Source organism: Apis florea, unplaced genomic scaffold, assembly GCF_048593485.1.
Source record: "Apis florea isolate Af1SG1 unplaced genomic scaffold, ASM4859348v1 contig_3193_pilon, whole genome shotgun sequence".
In the NCBI taxonomy this organism is placed as follows: domain Eukaryota; kingdom Metazoa; phylum Arthropoda; class Insecta; order Hymenoptera; family Apidae; genus Apis; species Apis florea.
Window position 1 is genome coordinate 32,395 of NW_028256721.1, and position 26,156 is coordinate 58,550.

Here is a 26,156-nt window from a genome sequence, read left to right on the forward strand (position 1 = left end):
CCTTTTCTCTTTTATTTTTTTCTAAAATATACCACTTTCAAAAAAAAAAACGAAAAAAAAAACATTGAAGGCTGAAACAACGTGAATATTCTGTACGTTAAAAATTTGCGATAACGATTACAAATTTTTAATTATTCACAATATTATAATTCCTGGATTATTTTTGACTCTGTTTCCTCTCACAATTCAAACGCATTCAAACACACGAAAATAAGAAACATTTGCAGGCCGCGTGATCATTTTTACCTAGTTATCATCGTTTCGAGGGAGCTTTCAGGGTGAGTCACGTTTGCGCAAGCCTCGTGCACTTAGCGAGGCTAGAACGAGGCGCAACAACCATGCGAGCTTCAGTTTTCATCAGGTCTTTGTAAGGAGCGGAACGATCGTCGCTCTTTCTCTTTCTCTCGAAAAAAAAATCGTGACTTCTCTTTCACACAACGTACGTTTTATCTCGTCGCGTATTTTGTGCATCCTCGAACCCTGGCTCGACGAGCGAATCGTTAGAAACGATGAGAAGAATTTCGTTGGAATTTCTTGTTTATTGTTCTCCACCCACGTGAGAAACAATGCTGCATCCTTTGTCTCTTCTTATAGCTTAATTGGAAGAATAATTCTCTCCCATTTCTTCGAAGACGATCTAATAATTTCGTGGAAAATATTGTGATCATTGGAGGATAAGTAATTTTTCGATTTCTCTGAAGACGATCTGAAGAGGATCTGAAGACGGATGTAATTCCATGGCCTTGAAAAATTTGAATATTGTGATTGAATTTCATTAAGGAGGAGCTAATTATTTTGGAAAACTTGAATATTGTGATTATTCAATTTCATTTCAAACAATTTGTGGATTTTAAAAATTTGGATATTGTGAATTATTCGAAGATTATCGTTGTTTTTGAAAATTATTTATTGGAGAAGTTTCGTGAAATTGTTCGAAGTTTCAAAGATTCGGTGAAGTTTTGTGATTACGAATGGATGAGACAACGAGAAGGAGATTTCGACAATTCGAGGCTAGTTAAATTTTTTACGCGGTTAGACTGATTTCTAGACTAGGTGATTTACTATATGGCAACGTCAACCGTGTCAGAACATCATGAGACCGTCGAGAAAAATTCCACGGAGCTTCTTGATAGAATTTCCATGAACAGTTGCCCGCCAAGCAGTTTCCCGGATAAGTTTCAAGATTTCTTTGCCGCCCTCAACGAAGATTCCGACGATTTGCCAAGCATGCTCGAGGATAAGTTAATACCCAGGTGAATATTCTCGTCTTGAACTGTCATGTGATTATCGTTATGCAAGACGCAAATGCAAATTTTTATGCAAAATTTATATTTTAGAAGAGAGAAAGAATCGAAGAATTTATTTATGCAAAATAGAATGTTTCGTTTGATTTGTTGAATTAAAATGACTGCCTTGTTTTGTATTATTTTTCATTTAAATTTTCGTTCGAGCATTCGCAAATTAATTGTCGTTGGTGATTTTAATTTGATTTTCTCGATTTTCTTAATAGAATTTAATTAAGAGTTTAAATCGTAACAATGTGTAGGTGTCTTATTGCGATTTATTATTACGATAATAAAACACAAGATAGATATTGAAAAGCAGAATTATATAATAGCTTCAAAGAATTATGATGCTAATTAAAAGGACTAAAAAGTGGTTATACAAATTGAAACTTAAAATTGATTCCAAATTTCTATAAATAAAAGTAAATGAGATTACAAAGATTATAATATTATTTAAATTAAAAGAGAATAATAGTAGGATGTAGAATTTTATTTTCTCTTTCACAAGAAGTGATATTTAAAATGTTACATTTAATTATCATTGACATACGAGAAATGTGAATCTTGTCTATTTTATTTTATACACGTATTTTTATTGATTATTGTAACTTGATTTAATTATTTCTTCAATATTTTACATCACAATTATAATATAACGTAAGTAATAAATAGTATAATTATAATTCCAATTATATTAAAGCATAAAGAAAAAAAAATATATAAAATTTAATCAATTCCTTTGAAAATTGATTTTATAATCTCCAATGGATGAATCATTTTTTTATGTGTTGTAAGGCTTTATATTCTTCCTTCGAATACCCTGTACAACTAAGTAATGGATAATCCATTTAAAAAATAACATGCTATAAATTTTACAATATTATACTCTATGATATTAATAAGTTAAGATATATTTCATCCATACAATCCATACAATAAAAATAGCTTTAATAAATTACTTCGAGGTAAAGAAAAATTACTCACGTTTTCCACGTAACAAGCTTTATTGATAAGCTCAAGTGTTTCGTCCTATTTAGCTGTTAACCAATACAAGTTTGATAGATCACGTATGAGGATTTATGGGGATTGTCAATCAGCCATATAGTTCATAAACCTATAAGCAGCAATATCATTCTATATATCCTCCAATATCAATTATTTTAAAATTTCTAAAATATTACAGATTTTATATTTTTTTTTTTTCTATATTACATTCGTCTCGATCGAATCTTTTGTTTTTTATTTATTTATTTATTTTTTTATTTTACTTTAGAACAAACAAAAATCTAAATATTTAAAATTTTTTTTTAGATGAGAGATTATTGTTTAAAAAAATTGTCTTATTTCACTTTTCTATCTTTAAATTAATATATTTAATTTCTTTGTATTAAATTTTATTAGAATCGAAATTTTTGTAAAACATTGAATGAATTTTTGAACTAGATTTAAAAGAATACATTAAATAATTCTTAGCAAATCTTTACAAACGTAATAGAAGGATTGTAACATATCTATTTCTTCTCTTTTAATAACCTCAAGTATAAGAAAATCATTTGTATTTTTTTTTTCCTTATTTCTTTCTGTAAAATAAAAAGAAATGAAAAATTTTAATATCAATGATTCTTTAAAAAATTATCTCAGACCGTATTGGCTCGTCAATCTCGAAAAGGTTAAACATCCTGTCGAGGTTGATGCGTGGCATAAAAACCAATCTAAAAATCGACAGAACCTAACGAACCAAGTTCTGTCACTCTTCAAATTCGTTTTCCAATTCTCTCTTCAGACCTTGTAGATCGAAATTTCCTCTACACGATACAATTTTGCAGTAATAATGAAACACAACATATACGATAACAATGAAAAATACGAAACAAAGATAATCTAAAGTTCAAATTGAAATCGCTCCAAATTGTGAAGAAGTTGAATTTTATTCGAGACATTTCATCAAATAAAGACAATAAGGACACAAATTTTAAAATTAAATTTTTCAAAATACGTGAATTTTTTTGTACAACAGCATATGAAGATTTTTGTGATCTTTTTGTGAAATTATAAATTATGTAATTGATCTTTTATTCGCTTGTATATAAAAATTTATTAAATGGATTGTTTAAGTTTGGATTGTCTTATATTTTGTTTTTACAATAAATATACAATGGCAAGAAGTAAAATTGAAAAATGTCAAGGAAGAAATAAAGTTTCACGAGAAATAATGCAGAAATGGAATTTAAATGGAATGGTTTCTCGATTGAGTCAGAATTGTTGAACGATAAGTGCGAAACAGAAGATCCGATTAAATCGATCTAATTACAAACGTATTGTGTCTAAGTATCGCAGTAAATTTATTTCTACTCCATCCTTAATAGGATGCATGCAAATGCATGAACGAAAGACGATAAAATTGAATTTGACGCTTCAGATCTGATTTATTCGATCGTAAAAACTGATAGAAAAATAATCTGAAACTTTCTGTTATTATAATATTTGAGAAGTTTGTTGTGTAAATTGTGATGCAAGAATTCGATATCATATAAACTAAATGTAGATGATGATGTAATTTTAACAAATTTTATCTTGCATATAAAAGAAAATATTTTTAGATTAATAAAACAACAATAAATCAATAAATTTTTCTGAAAAAAGTAATTATTTTTAAATTAAAAGTTGAACTTTTCTAAAGTTGATATAAATAAATTTGCTCCACTCTTATAACAGATTTAAATCACTCCATTCATTATAGAATCCATAAAGATTTTCTTAACAGATATGAGAAACTTTTATATTTTTCAGGATGAAGTTTAAAGATTAGATAGTTGATTACATGAATTTTTTATTCCTCCTTGAAAAACTCTTCTATTTTTTTTTTCTTTCTCTATATAAGAAGAATAGTTTTAACTTTGTAGCTCAAAGACATTGTTTCTTGTATATGAGATGAATCATATTTGTCCATTCTGTATAACTTTTAAATTATGTATTCTATGAAAAAGTCTTTTATAAATACATATATATATATATATATATAAAAGTCGTACAGTATCAAAGGGAACATGACGTTGAAACTATTTCCTGAAATATCCTATTTGCTTAGCAGATGCCAAGGTGAATTTTTTATATGGTCTGGCTAGTTCTTTGTGCCAAGATTTCAGAGAGTAGTGAATTTTCTATAAGAAAAGCTTTATTCATAGTGAACAATCTTGAGTAAAATTTTTTTCAATTTGTTTCCAATTATAATATCGGAATATTTATATTAAAATTAATATTGAGTAATTTTATCAAATCTATACAATATTACAATATATTATAGCATAATGCTGGAAGAATTATTATTTAGTTTATTTTGAATTACTTAATTTGAATTTTTTTTATTTATAAATTTTCAACATCAACATTTATTTTTATCTTGTCAAATAATATTTTTAGATTGTTTTCTAATATAAAACACAATTTTTCGAGGAACTTTTCTGAAAAATATTTTACTTATGAGATTACTTATGAGATATTAATATAAAGTTATGTTTATGTAAATTTAAAAATGTAATAACTTTTAATATTATCCTCTAACGACCAAGAGTGTATTTTTACTCTGATTAAATTTAGAACTTGAAGATATTATGTCACGTTCGTTAAATATTGAATCATCATTATGCATTATGTAATTTTTAACGACTGTGACATTTCAATAATAGATCTTGAATAGATAATTAATAATTATATTTTCTTCGTGAAATTTTCTAAGCTTGTTATGCGTCGCAATAAATCAACAATAAACGCATAATTTTTCTTGCGTGCTATAACAACAACGCAAAATATTTATACTAAAAATAAATTTATCGATAAAATTCCTTCATAAAAATAATTCCTAAGACTGTGAATAAAATTTTTTCCAATTTTATTCCACTCCTAGATATAAATAACTTACTCGAAAAATTCTTCGATTATAATATGCATAATAATTGAATTAACAAATACATCTTGATCTAAATTTGCATAATAAATATAATTTTGGAAAGAACTAATTCAATCAACCATGACGATCGAGATATCACAACCAATGCATAGTAAGCTACCATTTGCCATTGTTTATATCTCAAATACTCTGTCATCCATGCATTATGCATACTAGTTAGTGCATACCATCATGCATACATTTGATATCATTCAAACGACAATATCGAGTAGACAAAGCATCCGCTTTCGTTTAATTCAGAATTTGAAAATATCTTTATTCTCGTGATTGACAAGATAATTCACAATTGTTGTACGACTGATATTATGGTATTTGATGATTAAGGGATTAACTAGTCGAATGATATTATTGTATACACAGGCTCGTGAAACAAACTCGTCAAGGTAATATGCAATTCTCTGTGTTGCAACTGACACGCTTGCTTTGTTCATCCTGGTTCGCGTTGTGTAACTATAGTACACAAGGTGTATTATAATCATATTAAATTCTACTATTCACTACTTATGAATTGACAATTTATAGTTCCTTATTTAAATTGTAAGGCGTAATTGTTTAAATTGGCAGTGATTGATCTAAATCGTAAAATATCTATCGTCCCACGTTAACTTTTCAAAATATAGTTTCTGAAAATATTTTTATTATATTATTTGAAAAGAAGATACGTTCAATGGAAAACTTTGTAATTTGATACACAGAAATATTCATCACTCCCGTCTCTATCTTCATCTCTCTCTTCGTAAAATTATATTTTTTATAATTTAAATAAACATCGACTAGTATCTCTGCATGCCAACTTTTCTTCTTGCTTTTTGCAACTCCAAAAATTAAAATTAATCTATTCATTGAAATTAAATGTAATTTTCGAAAATACGCCTAGTGAAAAGTTTATTTAAAAATTTTTATTCTCGTGTATTGTACGTATAATCGATACTTGGATACGCTTCGATATGTTTCATCAATTTAAAGGGCAGAAAAGGGAACGTGTGGAATCAGTCGATGAAGGTCGATGTTCTCGCGCATTTCGAGAAATTCCACTCGACCATTCGTTGCTCGTTAACGATTAAAAAAGAAAGAGAGAGAGAGAGAGAGAGAGAGAGAGAGAGAGAGAGAGAGAGAAATATTAACAGTTGGTTGAAGAGAAAATGGATGTATTAGTGACTAACAGAGAAGAAATTTAATTTTCTTTCATAGCTGATTTACACGCGCCGGTTGTGTCCTCTTCTCCATTCCTAAAAGAATAAGTATCGTCGAAGTTTTAATAAGTCTCCTCCTTCAAAAGGGTAACTAATAACGATGACTCACTATCTAGATTTTTATTCCAGCTCGTTCGAACGAATCGAAGAACGAAGTGGCAATAATGCTGCAATTATTGATTCTTTCTTCTTATAATTATCTTTCCACTCTTCTTTTCTTTTAATATCAAATTATATCTTTTGTCTCGTAATTTAAATTAATTTGTAGCGAATTTGTAAGAAATTTGTACTGATAAAAAAATTGCGCATGATGAATTTCGATCGATGAAAGATTAATTTTTAATTCTTTTTCCGTAATTTTTGCGAGAAATTATTAAATCTTTATTTTATTTGTGTTGAATCTTTATCGTTTTCGAATTGTCCTCACGTGTAAATAATTTTAATAGAATTATTTTCTTGATAATTCGAAACAATTATGTACGTGCAATATTTTACATGATTAATTAAATTAAACGTGATTTTTGAATTACAACATTTCGAAAAGAACGCAATGTTGAATTATATGCATTTTTTCAATCTCGTTAAAATTAAACGAGAGAAAAGAAAATAATTCGACTGGAACAATATCAGTTAAGCACGTATCTGTTACAAAATAAAGAAAATAGTTCTCGTAGGAAATTGCAACAGACTAAGACGAAAAATGCAATTTCCGTGAATCTCGCGCAACAGTACGATAGTTACAATTTTTCAAAAGTTCAATTTTCTCGAAAAAGATCCCTCACAGAACACAAAGATTTCTGAAACAGTGTTAATTTATTTTTGCGAAAATAGAAAAATTATCTATTCTATATATATGTCAAACAAAAAATTGTTTATACAACAACATTAAATTTATTATAAGATACTGTAAAATTCGTTTTGCAATTGAAAATTGATCATTTGAAATTGAAAATCTAGAAAAGAAGCTGTATCTAAATCAAAATTCTTCTCAAAAGTAAATAAATTGTTCATTATCGATATCTCAAAAATGAAATATCGAGATAAATTCTTCATAAATACCTCTCGATTCGAATAAAATATTCATAAATCGATTTAGTTTCAAAATAATTCTTTCACACGTTATTATGAACATTTCATGTACGGAATCGTTCCACGTGGAATTGCGAAACAATTGTAACAAATGGAACAATTGCGTTAAAAAATAGACCACGCTATGCAGAACATTAGAATCGTGAAATCACATTTCTGTGGCGTCTCGTGCGTCTCGTTCCAGCTTCCTTCCTCACGTGTGTCTTCGAATTCGTACAAGTGTGCGATACTTGCCACGAGCGACTGTCTTTCATGCGGAATGGAAGCCATTTTGAGCGGAAGACTGTCAGATTCGGGATTTAAAGCGATTTTATGCCTGATACATGACAGATAAATGTTGGGGATATGGACGAAATAGGATGAAATAGTAAATTATCCAGCGTGACACCGCTAATTTAATTGGCTAAGTCGGCCAAGGATCCCTATCGAATGATTTAAGCGTGTGTTAATTAATCGCGTGACGAGTTTGAGCACATTTTATTTGGAATAAAACGAAGGTGATCAATTATTTCGAGTTTTTGGCTTGTTACTTTTATTTTAGAAATAAAATTTTACGTATATTTTATTTCGCGTATCTTTTCGTATAAATATGAAATATGTTGAAATATAGATCACTTGTAAACGATTCTAGCTTTTAATTTAATTATTTTATCTTTGTCAGAAATACTTGTATATTTGTATTCTTTATTAGTGTTTCGAAGAAAAAATATTTATTCATACTTTTTTCTCTCGCAATTTTTTATCAAGTTTAGTTTGATTTCTTCTCTACAATTAATTTCTTCTATTTTATCTTTTTCCTCCTCTTTTTATGCTTCTACTTTTAAAGACTTAAGTTCTTGAGGCCATTCTATTAGTTGCCAACACGAAGTTAAATTAAAATTGTTTTATGGCTTTGATAGGGGATGTAATGTATTCGTGGGACATCTTTGCTGTAGATTGTTCTAGAAGCTAAAATACAAATACAAAAGTTGATCTTCAGAATCGATCACTCGAACGTGTATGAATATATTAATAATCCTGTATATTTTTAATCTTTTATAAAATGAAATTTTTATTTGGCAACATTTTTTTTTTTTTTAGAAATAAATTATCTCTATCAGATATTTTCAACTGTACATTGATCTATCAATAAATATTTTATTAAGACAGTGACATAAATACACATAAAAAGTAACTAAATAATACGCTTATATTATTTGTATGTCATAGTTCATTAATTATTGAATAATTTGACTGGATGAAAGGTTACAGGTTATTTTGAAGGAAGCATGAAATAAATAATTGAAATAAAGACGAGCAAGAAATTTTATTAAAATAGAATCGTAGATATTTTTATTGTTATTCCAATTTGTTATTAATTTTAAAAAAAAAGAACTAGCAGAATATTATACGACGAAAAATATAGTTTATATTAAGTTTGCATTATTTCTTCCGATTTGAATCATTCAAATTTAATAATATAAAACTCGGTGATTCATGGAATATCAATAATCGGTATGGAATATCACTCTCACAAACAATAGCTGATAAAGAATAAAAAAAACGTTAAACGATATTGAGAACATTGATATAAACATACGTGAAGCTATATAGAAAATACATAAAACCTGCATATATATATATATATTTTTTTGAATTATTTCACAATAAATCAAATTATTCTTCAGGATTAAAAAATCTTTCATTAGGAAATATTAACTCTCGTGCATAATATAACGTGATAAAACGTAAGATCGCATGTTATTAACCATTAAATCTAAAAAAAAAAAAAAAATGGCAAATCAAAGTTAACAATTTTAAAGAAAACAATTCTTCGATATCAAAAATAAAATTAAAACAAAATAATACGAAAATAATTTCATATTTATATCTTAATACCTTCTAACAACAACGAACATCAACTTTAATCTCTCAATCATAAACACTCAGAAGAAACAAGCAATCTTATCACAGAAAAGATCCACAAAGAGAACAATGATTAAACCACTAATTTCACGCGTGAGACTAGCCAAATAAATAACACCAACGAAATTTAATCCTTCTACCTTAAACCCTTACTTAAGATGTTCCTACCCTTTATACTATCTGAACATCTACCGAGAGAGAAACGAACTTATCTCGGCCAGAGATCTGGCCAAGTAAGCTCTCCCTATTTTTCACGAGCGAAAAGACGTCGAAAATCACTTGACCTGTTCGAAACAATTCCCCCCCCCCTCTTCCCTCCAGCGGCAAAAATAAAGGTCCAATTACGTTTTATGCTAACAGAAGACGGTACTTTCAGAAAGCAGGAGGCATCGAACACCGACTCGAAGAGCAGACGATGGAGCAAAAGGGCATTCCAGAGGAGGAGCAGCGAGGTCGAGGTTCGCCTGCACCGTACCTCTTTGACAGGATCCCAAGGACACTCGAGCGTGGATGGTCCGAAATCACCGACCACCTCGAGACGTCGTAGTTCAAGCATAGCAGTCGCCAGACCAACACCAGACTTGCACAGGTAAGCTTTTGATATCGATATTGTCCGTTTTTAATTTTCTCTCTCTCTCTCTCTCTCTCTCTTTTTGTTATTGTCTGATAGGAAATTTTATTTAGATGTTAATATATACACGTTTACTACTGTGTGCGTTTCGATATTATTGCAAATAATGTTCATTCTAGTTCTACAATGATTTGTGCCGAATCTTTTGCTAATTTTGTTGTGGATTCGAAACTAATATCATTGGTAGCGAACGTGTAAACATTTGTGTTTTCGAATAATATTCTTTATTTTCTTTTTTAAAGGAAATTGGTTGGGCCTTTTTTAAACAACAGTATCATACAGTTAAGTTTGTTAAATACTACTTCTACCCAGTTTTGTTTTTTTAATACAGGATTTTTTATACAGTAGTATATTTCCTATCATTCAAATAATTAGAATAATTATTCTTAATTTTGAAAAAGTTTCAAATTATTATGCTTCGAATTATTCGTTATAGCTCTTTGTTGTTATTAGATATCTTAGTAAAAACGAGTTATTATTTTAATTTTTAAAAAGATTCGCATGTGGTAAATTTATATTATTTATATCCTATCTGCTTATTTAGAATAACAACAATCGAATCGAAGTAGAATCACGTTGTAATGTAAAATCGAACATTAATATTCATATTTTAAATATTTGTAATAAAAATCTCGAGTAGCAGCTATAGTAATAATAATAACTTCCTTCAAAACGGAATCCAACTCTTCCCAAAACAATATCAACCTATTCAAATTAACAGTTATCATTTCGATTAAAAAAAAAAAATCGTCACAATACATTATTATTTCTTTAAATAAAATATCATTTCCATCACCAAACGATTCCTCACAACTTATTAACAACTCATTTTCCATTTCCATTAAAAGAGAAAAAGATGAAAATCTCTGACCTGGCCGCCCGACATATACGAATGTCGTATGCACCGTTAATGCAGCTCGTTCCACGTGTAACATCGAAACCCAAGCGTAATATACGATTCTAAATTCCTCTCATCCCAACAATAGGTTTCTGCAAGCGGAAACCGGCCCTTGGGGTCATTTATCGCCCTCGCCGAGAAGTCCCACCAGAACTCCGGCAATAAGCCCTGGAGCAGTGTCTGCCTCGTCTCATTTGAGTCCAGGAGCGAGTCCAGGAGGTCCAAGCCCAACCAGCCCTGCTGGTCCAACGGGATCTCGAGGTCCAGGGCCAAGACAGTATCGTGGAAGAACGAGCAGTATGCCAGCGGTTCCTCGACACAAGGTGAGAGAGTGTTTTCATTATTCACCCGTCCGTGTCTCTATTAATTCTCCAGAGAATATTATACGATATTATGTTGCACGAGCAATTAATTTCTCCACGTTTCGAATATTGACAGCCGTTTAACGTTCGTAACGTTTAGGAAATTTCCAATTTCTGGGAAAGTTTCGATGGACGTTTTTGGATTGGAGCAGTGGGGATGAATTACGATGAAAACTTGTTTTTACGAATTTTACGAATTTTTAAGGTAATAACAATAATGTTGCGGAAATAAATATTAACTCTTTAACAATTAACAATTTTTATCAATGGATAAAAAAGATTTTGAGAGAAAAAGTAAGAAGGAAATAAATAATATCGCAATACCAGATGAGTGATGAGATAATTTGTCGTTGCTTGTAATGTATAAAAGTGCCTTTAAAATAACACACGTTTATTCTAAAGCAAAAATCGTAACATGCATCACGTATAGGAAAGAGTTAATATATCGAAGAAAAAAATTTCTTGGAAAAAAAGCTTCGACAGAGCTTTGATTCGAGGCCGATGTTTAAAATTCATTTAAACGAATAACTATTGTGCAATATCGTGTACAAATTCGAGAAATCCGAGACAAATCCTTCCTTTCAATTTCGCTGTTTGAATAGCCGTCTTAAGCTCGAACGATCCCCTTTAAGTTGGCAAATTTTCATCCGTACCGTGGAAAAGAATGGACCAAGCTGCTTTTTTTTTTTTTTTTTTTTCATTAACAATAGATCGCTACGCGTCAGCAACAAGATCAATAACGTTTCCGGCCCCATTAATTTCCGATTCTGTTGCCACCGGGGAACGAAAAATATCCGTTATATCCTTCAGGAATATGTTACGCGCACCAAGTCATCGTGGACATTTATTAAAACAGGCGGTGAAATCAATTATTACGTTCCTCACTTATTCGAAACGAGGGAGCGATACGTGCTACTTCAACGATTGAAATCGAGTAAAGTGGAAATTAACGCGCGGTTATATTCGTGTGAAATTTCGATAAACACGCCTCGAATTGTTTCGTGGGTTTATATATTTCGTGAGACGAATATCACGCATAATTTTAATAATAAATTATTACATTTTAATTGTTGTATTTAATCGATGTTTCTGAATTGTTATGGGCGAATAATTTCCTATCGTTCGTAGATAAAAGATTTCGTTAATTCGTGTGTTGTTGATTTTGGAATTATTTAAATCGTTTTCTACGAGATGAGAGAAAAATATTTCATTAACGTGGTAAATTGCTACATTGCATTATTGCAATTACAATTAATTTTAATTGACGATCGTCTCCGAAGTTCGTATTTATAAATTAATATTTAATCTTCGAGACGAGTATTCATCCGTCTTGAATCTCTATCGGATAATGAAATTTTTCCAAATATTGTCGGATTAAATATGGCAATTAAAAAGAGTTGCGAGGATTCAGTCAACAAACGATGACCTCCTTTTTCCAGAATATAATGCAAAGAACTTCTTTCAACAATTGGAGAACCTTACAAAATCCTTGAACCTTGATATATAATGTTATAATCATATTAAAAAAAAAATATCGTGACATAAAGAAACTACAATCGTTAAAACTGTAAAATACATATAGAAATGTTTATTTTTTTTTACAAACTTTATCAGCCATCTGTCGTTCATTTATCTTTTGATTTTTAAGAAATTTCTAAAAATTCATATAGCAAAAAAAAAAAAAAAGAAGAGAATAAAATAAAATATTTTTCTTAGAAAAAAACAAAATAAAAATACTTAAAAAAAATATCGTAACAAGGAAAACTTAAGAAATTCATTATCTTCGAATGATTGTTGAAAAAATGCAAATAAATCGAAAGGACGAATCACTTGCAAATATTATTTTAATATTAATAATATCGGACATTTTAATATCACAACACAATACAATATGTATATATATATATATATATAAACGAGAAACAAGTGCACTAAAAAAATTAAAGGTGTCAAAGAGCATTTTTTTTATAAAAAAGAAAATTCGAAATGCCCGATTCATTTAATGGTTCAGCCCTCGATATCAAGGGCCAGACCGACTTTGTGGCCACCTCTCAGAGGGTTTATACAATCGATGTTAAACGACAGGGTTAACATGACATTGTCGTCCAGTTTCTGCTGTAGACTCATACCAAGTTGAAGATCGCTGTTGAATTTAAAACGGAACGTCGATGTGTCGTCGATTTTCCATTTAGCAGCAGCGCCGACCATCCATTGTATCATTCCACCATTTCTGCATACAATACTGTTAACGGCCGTGTCCCATTCTTCGGTCACTTGAAAAATTACGAAAAATATCGTTACATCTCTTTGTCTTTAACGTGCATCCCTTTTAAGGAAATAAAACGATTTATTTCACTCTATGATATTGAATTTTATATGGTCGTTAAATTGATTATCGAGGGGTTGATGTTTAAATCGTAAGAAGATTAATATAAGAATATAATAAGAAGAATTGAGCATTAAATTAGTTAAATAAATCCAACATTTCCAACGTGGATTCTAACGTGGAGAGATTATAAATATGGAAAATTATTAAATTTCGTTCGAAATTTAGCTTGTGTACTAATTGATTAAAAAATTTAATTCTAATTAATCTTTTTTATAAATCTTAAAAAATTTTACGTGAAAATTACGTGCAAGGTGTATCATCAAAAGTGGTGAGAGATTTTAATTCTTCTTCTTAAAAAGAAAAAAAAATTATTCGAAAATGCAAGATAGCATTTCTTTGTATGCAGAATTTGATTTTGGAAAAAATCCATAAAGTTTTATTACCAGGCGAAAATTTGCGACAGAACACGCTGCTCTGTAACAACTTTCACTATCGTACATGCTGCTAATTAAGCAACCTAGTAACTACATGTATGTATATACAACAGAGTTTGTTTGTACTAGCTTAATTACGTGCATATATACATATATATATATATATACACACCTTCACAGCTCTGATACTGTTGAGAAAATTAGAGCTTTCACAACGAAGCTTGCAGTTATCTTATAATTATAATCTACGAAATGAAATCCTTATAAACATGACAAAGTACAATTGAGTGCCATTATCCTATTAACAACAATTGATAATCCATTCGTTTCATTGCTAAAACATTTGAAAAAAGAGAATCGATAAATGATATACAATTGCTTAAAAAATCTTGTTGAAATTATTTTTCAAATTTTCAAATTAATTATTTACACGATATTTTTCCAGATAAACAATAAAACTTGCAAGTTATACATACATACATAACACAATTCAAGAAATTTCGATGAATTAATTCAAATTCTTAACGATCATCGAAATTCTTAACTCCTACATTTGAAAGATTAAAATAAAAATATCGTTATCCAATATCAAATATTGCAAACCTAATTCCTTTGAACTGGATATTCGCGTAGAAAAATTCTGCCACGAAGCTCATAACGAAAACTTTCACGAAACCTTTTCGTATCTCGGCCACTCGACAAGTTGCTCGCACAGCAACTTAGGAAACAAGAAAAATCGATGAAAATTTGCGGTGTACGAAGCGGTGGAGGCACTTATGTACCTTCCATGCCGTCAAATTCATCGAATCTAACCTTCCTCGGCTATCGAGGAAAAGAAAAACACGGTGCTATCAAAACCGGAATAAGGGAAAATTGGAGGGAAGAAAGGCAGAGATTTGCCAGCCAACTACAGTCGTTAACCCAACATTATTTCCAGCTGTTGCTCGAATGGTTATTTTCCTCTTGATGGACCCAGTAATTACGTCCAGGACTGTGCAAAGCGTAAACATGACGGATTATAAAATATGCATGGAAGCGATGAACGTATTATCATAGTCACTCTAGTTATCGTGCAAATTTTTGTGTACATACAACGTGAGTTATTAAAAATAACTAATGTTAATCTCTACAATCAGTTTTAAATGTTTCATTTATGGTTTACAGTTTATGGATGATAATAATACGATTTAAAATATTGCACGGTTCGCAAAATGTAATACCTGAAAAATTCACTTTAAAGATAAATAATATTGCTTCCATATTTATACATTATGGAAACTGATTATTGTTATTTCATTGTAACTAATATGAATTACGAATCGAGAGAGAAAACGAATTTTTCTATTTTTCTCGTCGTATATAGAAACAAGGGTTGAAGTTAATGTTGTTGTTTTATCTTTGGCCAAAGGAAACACGGGTATGAATTCAACGGTTAAACTCGATAATCCTTCGACAATGAAGGCCGAAGATTATGGACTTTAACATTGTGTTTCGCAGATCCCCCGATCTAAGAGCTTTCGGCAACTTCTGCATTTAGACGTTTACTTCGTCCATAATGGATAATCGGGAGGAAGTTTAGAAATTCGCGATTTAATCGATAGTAAATTCGAGGAAGAAGTTGTCCTTGACAGTATTGGTTTAATATTTTATCATAAAAATCTTTGAAAGAGTTTTTTAGGAAATAAATTCTTTCAGAAACTCGAAAGTGGTAGAGAAAATGATGAAAAAGTAAGATAATTGAAAAAGAAGAAGAAGAAGAAGAAAAAGAAAAATTGCTTGTAAAAGATGAGTTTAGGTGAAAAAAATAAATGAGAAACGTAATGTTTTTCGTATTTACTTTTACGTATAAAAATTTAATCCAGTGAAAAGTATTCATCTAATGATTTAACAACAGAAAATTGTGAGAGAGGACAAGTCATCGATATTACTAGGTCAACTAGGGATCTATTCTCTGAATTGTCTAGTGATATATGATGTAGATCATATGTGCATCTTAAAGTAGAATCTACGAGAACATAGGAAATTTTTTTACAAAAATATAGTATAAGATAGCATCACTGTCACATTGTTTGATATATGTATGTTTAAAATATCATATAATAAATCAACTTTTTCCACATCCTTGAAAAATGATGGAGTTTTTAAGATTTATGACAATTTTCTTGCGATGGATATATGAAATTAGGCGACAAATGTACAAATCACATATTTCAAGGATTAAATCTGAAAAAACCATTTGATTCTTTTTATTTGAAAATTTCAACTTTTTGACAAATCGTATTACTAGAATGGAGATTTCAATTAAGCGAAAATTTCGAATATTTCTATATGTCAAAGTGATTTTTATTTTTATTTGGATATTTCAATCTCTTGACGGAGCATATTGTCGAAACGGAGAATTACAATTGAAAAACAATATTGAAAAAAAAAAAAAAAATTGAAAAATGGAACAGTTTGGAAATTTCAACACTTCGAAAAATTATCGACATTGGGACAGAGTTTTAAATTATTCTTTTATTCGAAAATTCCAATCGTTTGAAATAATAGTATTGCTAAAATACAGAAAACAAATAAAGAAAAAATTGATTTAAAAATAAATTTTTACATTTATAAAGGTATTTCTCTCATTTAGAAATTTCAACCTTTTGTAAGCTTGTACTATTGAAACAGAGACTAACAAGAATTACAATTTAAGAGACAATCTGAAATTAATTGCAATAATAAAAAAATAATTGAAAAATAAGTGACCAGATTTAGTACATTTTACAACTCTTTCTCAAGAAAAGATTCACGATTGTACACGTGAAATGGAACTGCAACCTTCCTTTCTCCATTTTCTCCTACAATAAATTCTTTTATGAGAATTTTATCCCTCTGTTCGCACAATATTCGCAATATTTTAACCGTGTACGGACTAAAGTTTGAGAACAGTTTGCTCGAGCGGAAACCATCGAATTTAAAGGAACGAGTCGCCGATATTTTGAATGTTGCTTTAAGAAAAATATCTCTATCATTGTCAGAGAAACGAATTTTGAAATTTGCTACGATCATTTTACTTTTTGAACGAATGAGAATGAAAATTGACGTAGAAATGAATTTCAGAAGAAGAGTGGAGAAATATTTTTTTGAATTGACGTAGAAATGAATTTCGAAAGATTGGAAGAATAATTTTTTATTCGAAAATTTTTATCTTGTTTCAGGAAGATGCAATATAATATGCAATGCAATATATTTTAGTTTGCATATGATTAAATTAAATATAGATGATGAATAATTCAAAGTCAATAAAACGTATATATATAAAATTTCGTGGATGGAACAAGAGAAATTGTGATATGGAAAATAGTTAGAAATTAAAATTGGATTTTGATTAAGTTTAAATTGATCGAAGTAAAATCAATGTATCGATGATATATGCTAATGAACAAAATAAAATGTGTGGTGAAGATAATTAAAAACTGGTCGTAAAAAAAGATTTAAATAGAACTGCAATAAATAATATTTACTTTGTCTTGATAATATGAAAATTTTCATGTTATATAAAATAAATTTATAATATGATATAAAAAATCATTATAATTAGAAAAGATAAAATTATCTTATTAAATAAAAAATTATTAACTATATAAATTATTAACTATTTCTTCTCTAATGTTTCGAAGAAAATCAAATTTAATTCCATAATTAACTACATTGATATTAATCAATCAATAAAAGCAGGACTAAATATGCGCGTTAAATTAATGTCACTAATTATATTAATCCAATGTGTTTCCACGTGTTAAATCAGATCCATACTAATTTGAAATCGTTTTACATTGCGAATTGTCAACGAAAATACCATTACGTTTATTCGAATCTCCAACGTTAGTGCCATCACGATTATTTAAATCTCTTCTCCAAAATTAAATAACTAAATTACATTCTATTCGAGGAAAGTTAAATCGATTTCATTGATTTCCTCTCATCGATGAAAAAGAAAATCTGTTAAAAAATTCTCATCGTTCTTTAATTCGTAATCTTTTAGAAATATGCATTAATTGCACGTAATAATATTTATACTGAATTATCTCGAGATTAGATGATAAATTCCACGTTGATATAAATCATAAATATCAATCATAAATATTTTCCAGATCAATACGAAATATTCACAAAGCCAGAATGAAATATTCGCGATGACAGTAAAAATTCCATCTGTGTTTTCACATAGAAATTTTCGTCGTGAAAAATACTGCACATTTATCTATTGAATCAAATTTTTCGTAAATCCTGAATTTGTTGCAACAAAAAAAGAAATTTTTCAAACAATAAAATAAAAATTCAATATAGGAAATATGATACATAGTTTTTACAAAAATTTCATGAATTAGAATGGATATATCTATAAATCGTTTACGATTGTTATGTATTTTGAAAATTTATCATTACACGAAATATTTATTGTGGTCACGTGAAGTTTATTAAGAGTTTATTAATATACCATGTTAAAATAACAATAAAAAAATTACCGACACGATCAATTTGTTTAAATATGAATTAATTATGAATTCCATTTAAAAAAGTAGATTCGAGTTTTACGTCCATTTATAAAAGAAAAACTTTTATTAATATCGCATAACGTATACCTTTATAAAGATTTTCGTACGAATTTTCTTTTTTCATAATATTTTTTTCTTAAAAGAAGATATTTCTGCACTTAGATAAAATAGATATCCGGAAGATAGATATAAATGAAGGTTGGACGCCATCTTCATAAATATTTTTAAACCGTTTTCACTGTGAATATTTCGCATTGATGTATAAATTGATCTTTTAAAAAAATTAGATAAAATTTGTAACCTTTGTACATGAGAGACAATCCATACTCGTATGGTATCGAGGTGCATCGAAAGTAAAAACCGAAGTCCTGATAATCGAAAGCCATACTTAGATCGTTCTTCGTCATTTTGTTCGTTCCCGAGTTATAGCCACCTTGATAACCGATTAGGAAACCTTTTATTGCGGCGACCACGGAGCCCAAAACATCTACGTTAAATTGTATGTCGCTTGCTGTGAAATGGAAAATATTTTTATAAATTTGTTAAATAATTACAAATGGAAGTATATAATTCGATCATTTTCCCATTTAATAAAATTATGCAGGATATAAATTAATTATTAATAATTCGAATTAAGAATTTTAAATCAATGATTCAGAATTTTCCAGTCTTCACGATAACAAAGATGTAACTCGTAATATAAACAATTCATCCCTGCGGTTTTACGCAATTCGTTGGTAAACACCAAACGTTCCATAATTCGGAATGCCTCAACCTTCAACGTTAGTTTAAATTCAACACTCATGGCCTTCATACCACGCCGTTAAACCGCAGTTAATACACAGTTAAGGCTCAAAATTCCACGTTCGTTATATCAAACGTAGCTAGATTTTCATTTAATATCAATCTCGTTCGAGTATCGGTAATATCAGTTGTGTCATTGAATTACTCCTACTTTGGTGGAAGTACAAATGTCAATCACGTGTATGAAGGTAAGAATCTGAACGTATATGCATTTAATTAGAGGACGAATTAATACGAATATTGGAAATAATTGAAACGAAGGAAATTTTGATAATGTGAAGTTGAAATGGATTAATTGTTTCTTTTTACAAAGATTAATTTTTTTTATCTACATGGATGATACACTGTGTGGATGAGTACATAAAATTTTCCAGAGCAATGCGAAATTTTTAAAATATCTAAAATTAAATTAGATTTGTTATTTCTTTTAATTTGCAACGAAATCAAATATTTGAGGTTTCAGGATAGCAGATTAAGTTTATAATGCAAACGTTTTATATTTTTGAAAATTATATTAGAATATTTTATTCTTTTAAAAGTATCATTCAAGTTTTCATTTTGAGGAAAGAATATCTTTAACTGCTTGGTATATATAAATAATGACGTATTTTAATTTTAAAGTTAGTCTTTGGTTCAAGAATTGAACAAAATATACGTGTAAATATGAATGAACGTTTAGATTAAAAAGATCTATAAAAATTTAGATCTCATATAAAATTTTCAAATCCATTAACTTATGTTTTTTTGTAAAATTGAAAATATCTTTAAAAAAAGTAAATTTACATTTTGGGCAATAAAAGTTTTCATCATTAGCGAAAGATATAAATTATTAAATTATTAATGTTCATATATTGATGTAAAATATAGCTCATGTTAGATAAACAATCATAAATTTTTCTGGATTAGACAATATCAAATAAGCTTTTCTATTTATTTAAATTATAATATGAACACTTCTATTTTTGGACGAATAAACATACAAAGTGTCTCATATAAAAGAGATTATATGCACAAATCTCTTTTAATTGGAATATTGAAATGTTACACACATGATATTATAAAAATATTTTGTTTCAAACTCGTGAGTTTTCATTAATGATAGTATATGTTGATTTCTTTTGTATATTTTAACTGAATATTTTAAATCACTATTTTTATTTATGAAATTTATGAGATAATTAGAATAAGAATCTTTCAAGAATTTTTTTCCGAATCTTAAAAAAGAAAAATGTTTCTTGCTAATCTTTTATTAATTTTCTTCTAAACTTGGAAAAACTATCCTGAACTCTCGAACAAGTTTTACAATTTTCAACTTTATACCATACTCTTCTAATGCGAATCACAGAAAAAATTGAAATTATTATAACATGATTAAAAAAATATATTAAATTAAAAAGATAGAAACGATTAAATTATTATCAAAATATAATTTATGATTATAAAATAAATTATTTCATTTATTTATTAATCCTGAAAAAATATATAAATCAAAATAACCATCGCAAACTGTTATTAAAATAATCTTATATCGGCAAACAATTATTATCTGCTTTTCTTCCATTCAATGCTCCACGAATTGAACGAAGTTGAAAGCTCTGTATACACCATAATTGTTAAAATTAGACATCTGTGAGATGCGCAATAGTCATCTTTAGAATCATTTATCTATCTCGACTGTAAATTTAACAAATGTTAAACAATGAAATCGACTAACAGATCGAACACGACGCGCTGAACAGCTCCTTGCTGCATTTGGTACCAATTTTTAGCAATTTGGCAGTTGTGGTTGGATTATAACTAATCTCCGATTGCACGCCAACGTCTGGGATTAGGAGATCGTCAATACTATGGCCCAATGTAACAGTATTATCCGTCGTCCATTTTTGCAGAAAATTTCCGTAATTCGTTTTGTATTGCGAATCCATGGTACCGGTCAACTGTTAATTGCGAATGGATCATTTTAATCCGTCGGTCCAATTTTAAAAGTTATTGGTATTTTTAACGATACAAGTAATATTTAGTATCCGTTAATTTAGATATGCGTGGATATTTGGATACTCTTTGATCATCAGCGATTCGATCGTAAATATTTAATTTTGATTAAATACTGAAGAAATTTTAACAACGAGATGCAAAATAAAAAAATTAAGAAAAAATATAACATCGATTTACAATTATAAATGATAGAAGTAGTGTGGAAATAAAATTTTCAAATATTTCATAAGGATGAAAGCAGTAGTCGAACTGTTGCTCACGAAATCTATTATTGGATTTCGAGGTTAAACGTTTTTCTACGTTCGAAATTTGCATATTAAATGCACGCACAACGATAAATAATCGTATCGCTGTTTTTCCCAACGTGATTTTGAATTTTAATCAAACTCCATTCGATTGCTTAGTATCGCAAAAATGAGTTTCGAACTTAAATCGTTTGTAGATTTTCAATTCTCTCAAAATTCACTCGAAATTATTTACACGCGATACGAGTTATTCAAATTTATTTTTACGAATTAAAAAACTTGAAGGAAATGTTTTGGAAAATTACTTTTGATGTGTCGCAAATCAAGCGTAAATCACTGCCCATATCAAGTATGTCAGATTTCGCTTTAACGCCCAATTTGATAAGAGTTTTGCCATAATGATAGCCACTTGTGAATACGTCTCTCGCAGATTTGCCCAGATCCTTAAAATTCGGCGCAGTCATGACGTGTCACTTCAAAAAAGGACGAATAAATTCCCGGACACCGAACAATTTAACTGTAAAACATGGCCATTTTTATATAGGATAAATACCTACAAACAAATAATAATAAAATATTAGTGTTAATACTAATAATTTTTATTATTATTATAAAAATCAATAACACTTAAAAAAATATATATTTCAACAGATAGATTAGCCCAGAATATTTTTATTTTCTAATTTATGATAGTAAGTATTAACTGACTCGGTAGATTATTCCCTAAACGCTATTCTCTTGACAATTTCATCTTCTTTTTCTTTTCCAGCAAATAAAAAAAAAAAAATATTTTTAAAATCTTACATTTTCCTTCCTCGACTCTACGATATTTTATAAATAACGGTGTTACTTCGTAATTATATTACGAAACAACTCGTAATATCATATTTACACAACTTGGATATTTGATTTTTCCAATTCCAAGGTTGTCAAAATTTGTCACGAATGCGATAATTTATTATGTATAAGGGTTAAACGGCATTCACCAAATCGAGACGTCGATGTAACTGGACTCGACGATGAACGGGATGATCCTCTCGATCGTGTGCAACATCGCCGTCTTTAACCTTCGTTGAAACGATGGGTTATTTGCCGAGAAATAGGGACAAGTTACTGTTACAGGTTTTTTTTCTATCGGTTTTGACAGGAATTAGACGATACGGCCATTGACATTTTTCACGTTTCGAAAAGCATTACGAGTTATATCGAGGAAGGCAGTGATTCGTCAACATGTTAAATCTCGTTCACATCGATCCAATCACTTCGAAAATCGGATAATGAAAAAAAATTTAGTAATTGCATAGAATATAAAGATATATCTGATCTGATCTGAGAAAATAAAAATTAAAAATAACAATTATGCGAGTATTACGATTCCTTACGCGTGTCAAACCATTTAATTAAATACTCTGCCCTACTCTATGAATAAGAATAATTTTAATTTTAATTTTTTAATTCCATCCCATTACAACGCGTATCTATCCAAAGCCTAACGACAGATCAACTCGTTTCTCCATCATTCGTGTTGATCGAATTAACTACACGAAAAAGGAAGAAAATCGAGATCCGTGGCAAGTTGGATTAAGGAACAGTAGGATTAACGGGGAATCCGTCGGGGAGAATTTGTCGAAAGGTGGAAAAGGGACGATTCTCCATCCACGGATCGAATCGACATAATTCGAGCTGACGACTCTTTCAATGTGGAATCGGATTTTTCATCCGGTCCACGCGAAACGTCCTCCGACGAGGAGGACGTCGTCGAAACGAAACCTGAGATTGCCAGAGATCGGTGATGTCTTTTCCCGGGTTCACAAGTTTGACGCTTGTTTCCGGAGGGGGAGGGAGGGAGAGAGGTGGGGAGTTTGAGAAGAGACTTGAAAGGATGGAGATAAAAAGAAAAAGTATTCTCGGATCGGATTTTCGTGTTAGGTAAATTGTTTCTTTGAAATGGTGATATATGATAGATGACAGGTGGCTGTCTTTTATAAGATGAAATGTGATGATTAAATGTAACGATGTTGTATATAATTATGTATTAAAATGGGTTTGAAAATGTATTTGAAGTATATTAATTCTTATTAATTTGTATGGATTAGTTGAGATTTTTTTAAAGAAAAAATAATTCTATTTTATATGAAAATAATAAAATCGGTAATACTATTATAAATAAATTTTTATGATAAAACGTTTGTTTTTTTTTTTTTAATAATTTTAATTATAATACTTGGAAACAAATTGGTAAAAGCTTTCTGTTGATGTTCTGTTAATTGCCACATTAAAAAATTATTTTTTTAGAAATCTATCTATGTAACTAATATATTTTGCTTTCCATTGAAAATAATCTCTTGGATAATTCTTTTTAAATACAATGATCGAGAAATATTAATATTAATTACAAATATCTCACACGTTTCACAAATTTTTAACATCTTAATTTTAAATCTTCTTTGAAAATTCTTTTCAAATTAGAAAATGTAATTTGCACGTGACCTGAAAATTTCTCAAGGAATTAAATTATAAGGAAGAAACTTTGATGTCAGCTGAATTTCATGCTCACGCAGGAATTAGGCTAAAACGTCAGTTTACAACAATACCCTTAATTCTCGTAATGGGCACACCGATGTGCGAGGATTCACTTTGACCCTAATCTTTATTCATCCGCCAGATCGCTCATTTCTTATCTCTAACATTTGAAGCATTAATTTGATCGAGGTCATGATTAATCAAATATTAATTCATTAAACGATAGATCTAATATTTCTGAATGGATAACGAAGTATTGAAGAAACAATCTTTTCAATTTCAATATTCGTATATTTGTTTTCAATGAAATTTAGAAATTAATAAAATTTATACATTTTTTTACATATAATAAATTATTCTAGAAGACGTGTTTTATCATCCAATATAATTTAAAATAATAACGGATCAATATCATTTACATATGATTATCGAATATATCATATTTACATTTCAGAATAACGTAATGTCACGATTGATCCAAATAGCTTTCCATCATTTAATAACAATCGGCTGGCTAATCGGATTACTTGCTATTGCAAACAGATTTTCCCCTCGAAAAACAAAATAAAACGAAATTCTCGTTCCGCGACATTTCACGTCAAAAGGCATCGAAGTCGAAAATTTCAAGAGCGGAACGAAAAATTCGACATTTAACCGTGTCAAATCGATGCTCACACTCGAGAGTATCACGTGCATAAATTCATCGAGGATTTCCATTCTACGGCTACCATTTCCAGCAGATTTCATTCGAAACGCGGTTCCTCTCGCCTCGATGAAACGCACGTGGTGCGATATTAACCTGTATGGGAAAATGAGAAAACGATTCGACGAATGAAACGTGGAAATGAAGTTATTAACTCGATCCATGGAAATAGAATTATCCAATCAAATTAAAATGATACGATTTCGATTGTCGATCACTTGATTTAAATAAATCAAGACGTTTCTTCGATTCTTCTAGATTGTTAAAATTGTGAAGAGTAATTTTATTTAATATCGAAGTACGTGTTTTATTAGGAAAGAATAGAATTGTAATTGTCTTAATTGATTATTGATATTTTACGCGTTCGTGTAAAATTTTAATGTGTACAAACTTATAGAATATGCGCGTTATATTCATAAAAATTTGATTTCGTATAAAAATCTATAATCTATCGAATATGATATATAAAACAATAGGTAATTCAAACAATTGTATCTATGAATTAAATTACATTAAAATAATAATTCTATGTATTTTTTAATCGATGACTAAAAGATTATTGCAAGTGAATCGTTTTAACGTCCAATCATTTCCATCCAACTGAATTCAATTAAAAAATTAATTTCTCTTAAATTATACACAGAGTATTCGAGCCAGAATCAATATTATTATTAGTAGTAGTAATAATATATTATTATAATTTAGATAGCAATGTATTACATATCTATGATTAAATATTGTATACATTTATTCATAAATATCGATTATTGAACGTATTAAGGATAGTTGGATATTTGATTGGAATTATTAAATTTTCAAATCAAAAGATTTTTACGTAATAACACATAAAAATGTCCATCACGTAAATTATCCTCCTTTTATTAAAAAAAATATTGTTACCATCTCGTCAGAATAACATAAATTTTTATACTCTTATTCAGAAAAATACTGTAGACGTGCTAAAGTTAATAAATAGTTAATAAATACACCATACCAACAAATCTATGTAAATTTCCAGCATAGCTTAGACGTATTCTACAAGAGTAAAGTAATATACCCTATCGTACGAAAGTTTCTCTAGCAATGTAAACTGTAATACACATGCCTTCATCACTTGCAAACTATGCGAGGAGTATACGTTTGAAAGCCGACTTCTATTCACGTGAAAAGCGCCAATCTTCTTTCCATCCCATGTTATTTCAGATCTGATTCTTCTCAATCCTCAAGTTTCTTTCAAAAGAATAATCTCGT

At 29.2% G+C, this 26,156-nt stretch overlaps 2 protein-coding genes across 4 annotated transcripts in view; one reads left to right on the forward strand and one right to left on the reverse strand.

Annotated features, from left to right (window-relative positions):
* Positions 1 to 515: 515 nt before the first annotated feature.
* The window catches only part of LOC100871528 (uncharacterized), a 40,980-nt gene continuing 15,339 nt past the window's right edge, over positions 516 to 26,156 (forward strand). The window contains exons 1-4 of one of the 2 annotated variants that reach the window (XM_031915086.2): positions 816 to 1,253; positions 9,817 to 10,029; positions 10,314 to 10,352; positions 11,058 to 11,292. In XM_031915086.2, the coding sequence (XP_031770946.1) occupies positions 1,066 to 1,253; positions 9,817 to 10,029; positions 10,314 to 10,352; positions 11,058 to 11,292 (675 nt within the window). In that variant the 5' untranslated portion in view covers positions 816 to 1,065. Of the gene's footprint in view, positions 1,254 to 9,816; positions 10,030 to 10,313; positions 10,353 to 11,057; positions 11,293 to 26,156 lie in introns of both variants that reach the window. The other variant, XM_003691578.4, reaches the window with a different exon arrangement.
* On the reverse strand, positions 13,158 to 22,914 carry LOC105734832 (non-selective voltage-gated ion channel VDAC1-like). Of its 2 annotated transcripts, none has more exons than XM_012483574.3 (5): positions 22,666 to 22,914; positions 21,985 to 22,196; positions 21,154 to 21,376; positions 18,937 to 19,146; positions 13,158 to 13,604 (listed from the first exon to the last, which is right to left on the reverse strand). In XM_012483574.3, exons 2-5 carry the CDS (start codon positions 22,141 to 22,143, stop codon positions 13,339 to 13,341), a joined length of 858 nt encoding a protein of 285 aa, XP_012339028.1. In that variant the 5' UTR covers positions 22,144 to 22,196; positions 22,666 to 22,914; the 3' UTR covers positions 13,158 to 13,338. The 2 variants fall into 2 exon arrangements, with proteins under 2 accessions (XP_012339028.1, XP_086766599.1); XM_086910473.1 differs by having other exon boundaries at positions 22,577 to 22,873.

What these genes read in the sequence shown, in the direction of transcription:
- LOC105734832 (XM_012483574.3), bottom strand. Translation starts at nt 22,143, where the DNA reads ATGACTGCGCCGAATTTTAAGGATCTGGGCAAATCTGCGAGAGACGTA. An exon ending in TGATTTGCGACACATCAAAA is followed by an intron (nt 21,377 to 21,984) that starts GTAATTTTCCAA and finishes CGCAATTAACAG; the next exon opens with TTGACCGGTACCATGGATTC. An exon ending in CAGCGCGTCGTGTTCGATCT is followed by an intron (nt 19,147 to 21,153) that starts GTTAGTCGATTT and finishes TCCATTTCACAG; the next exon opens with CAAGCGACATACAATTTAAC.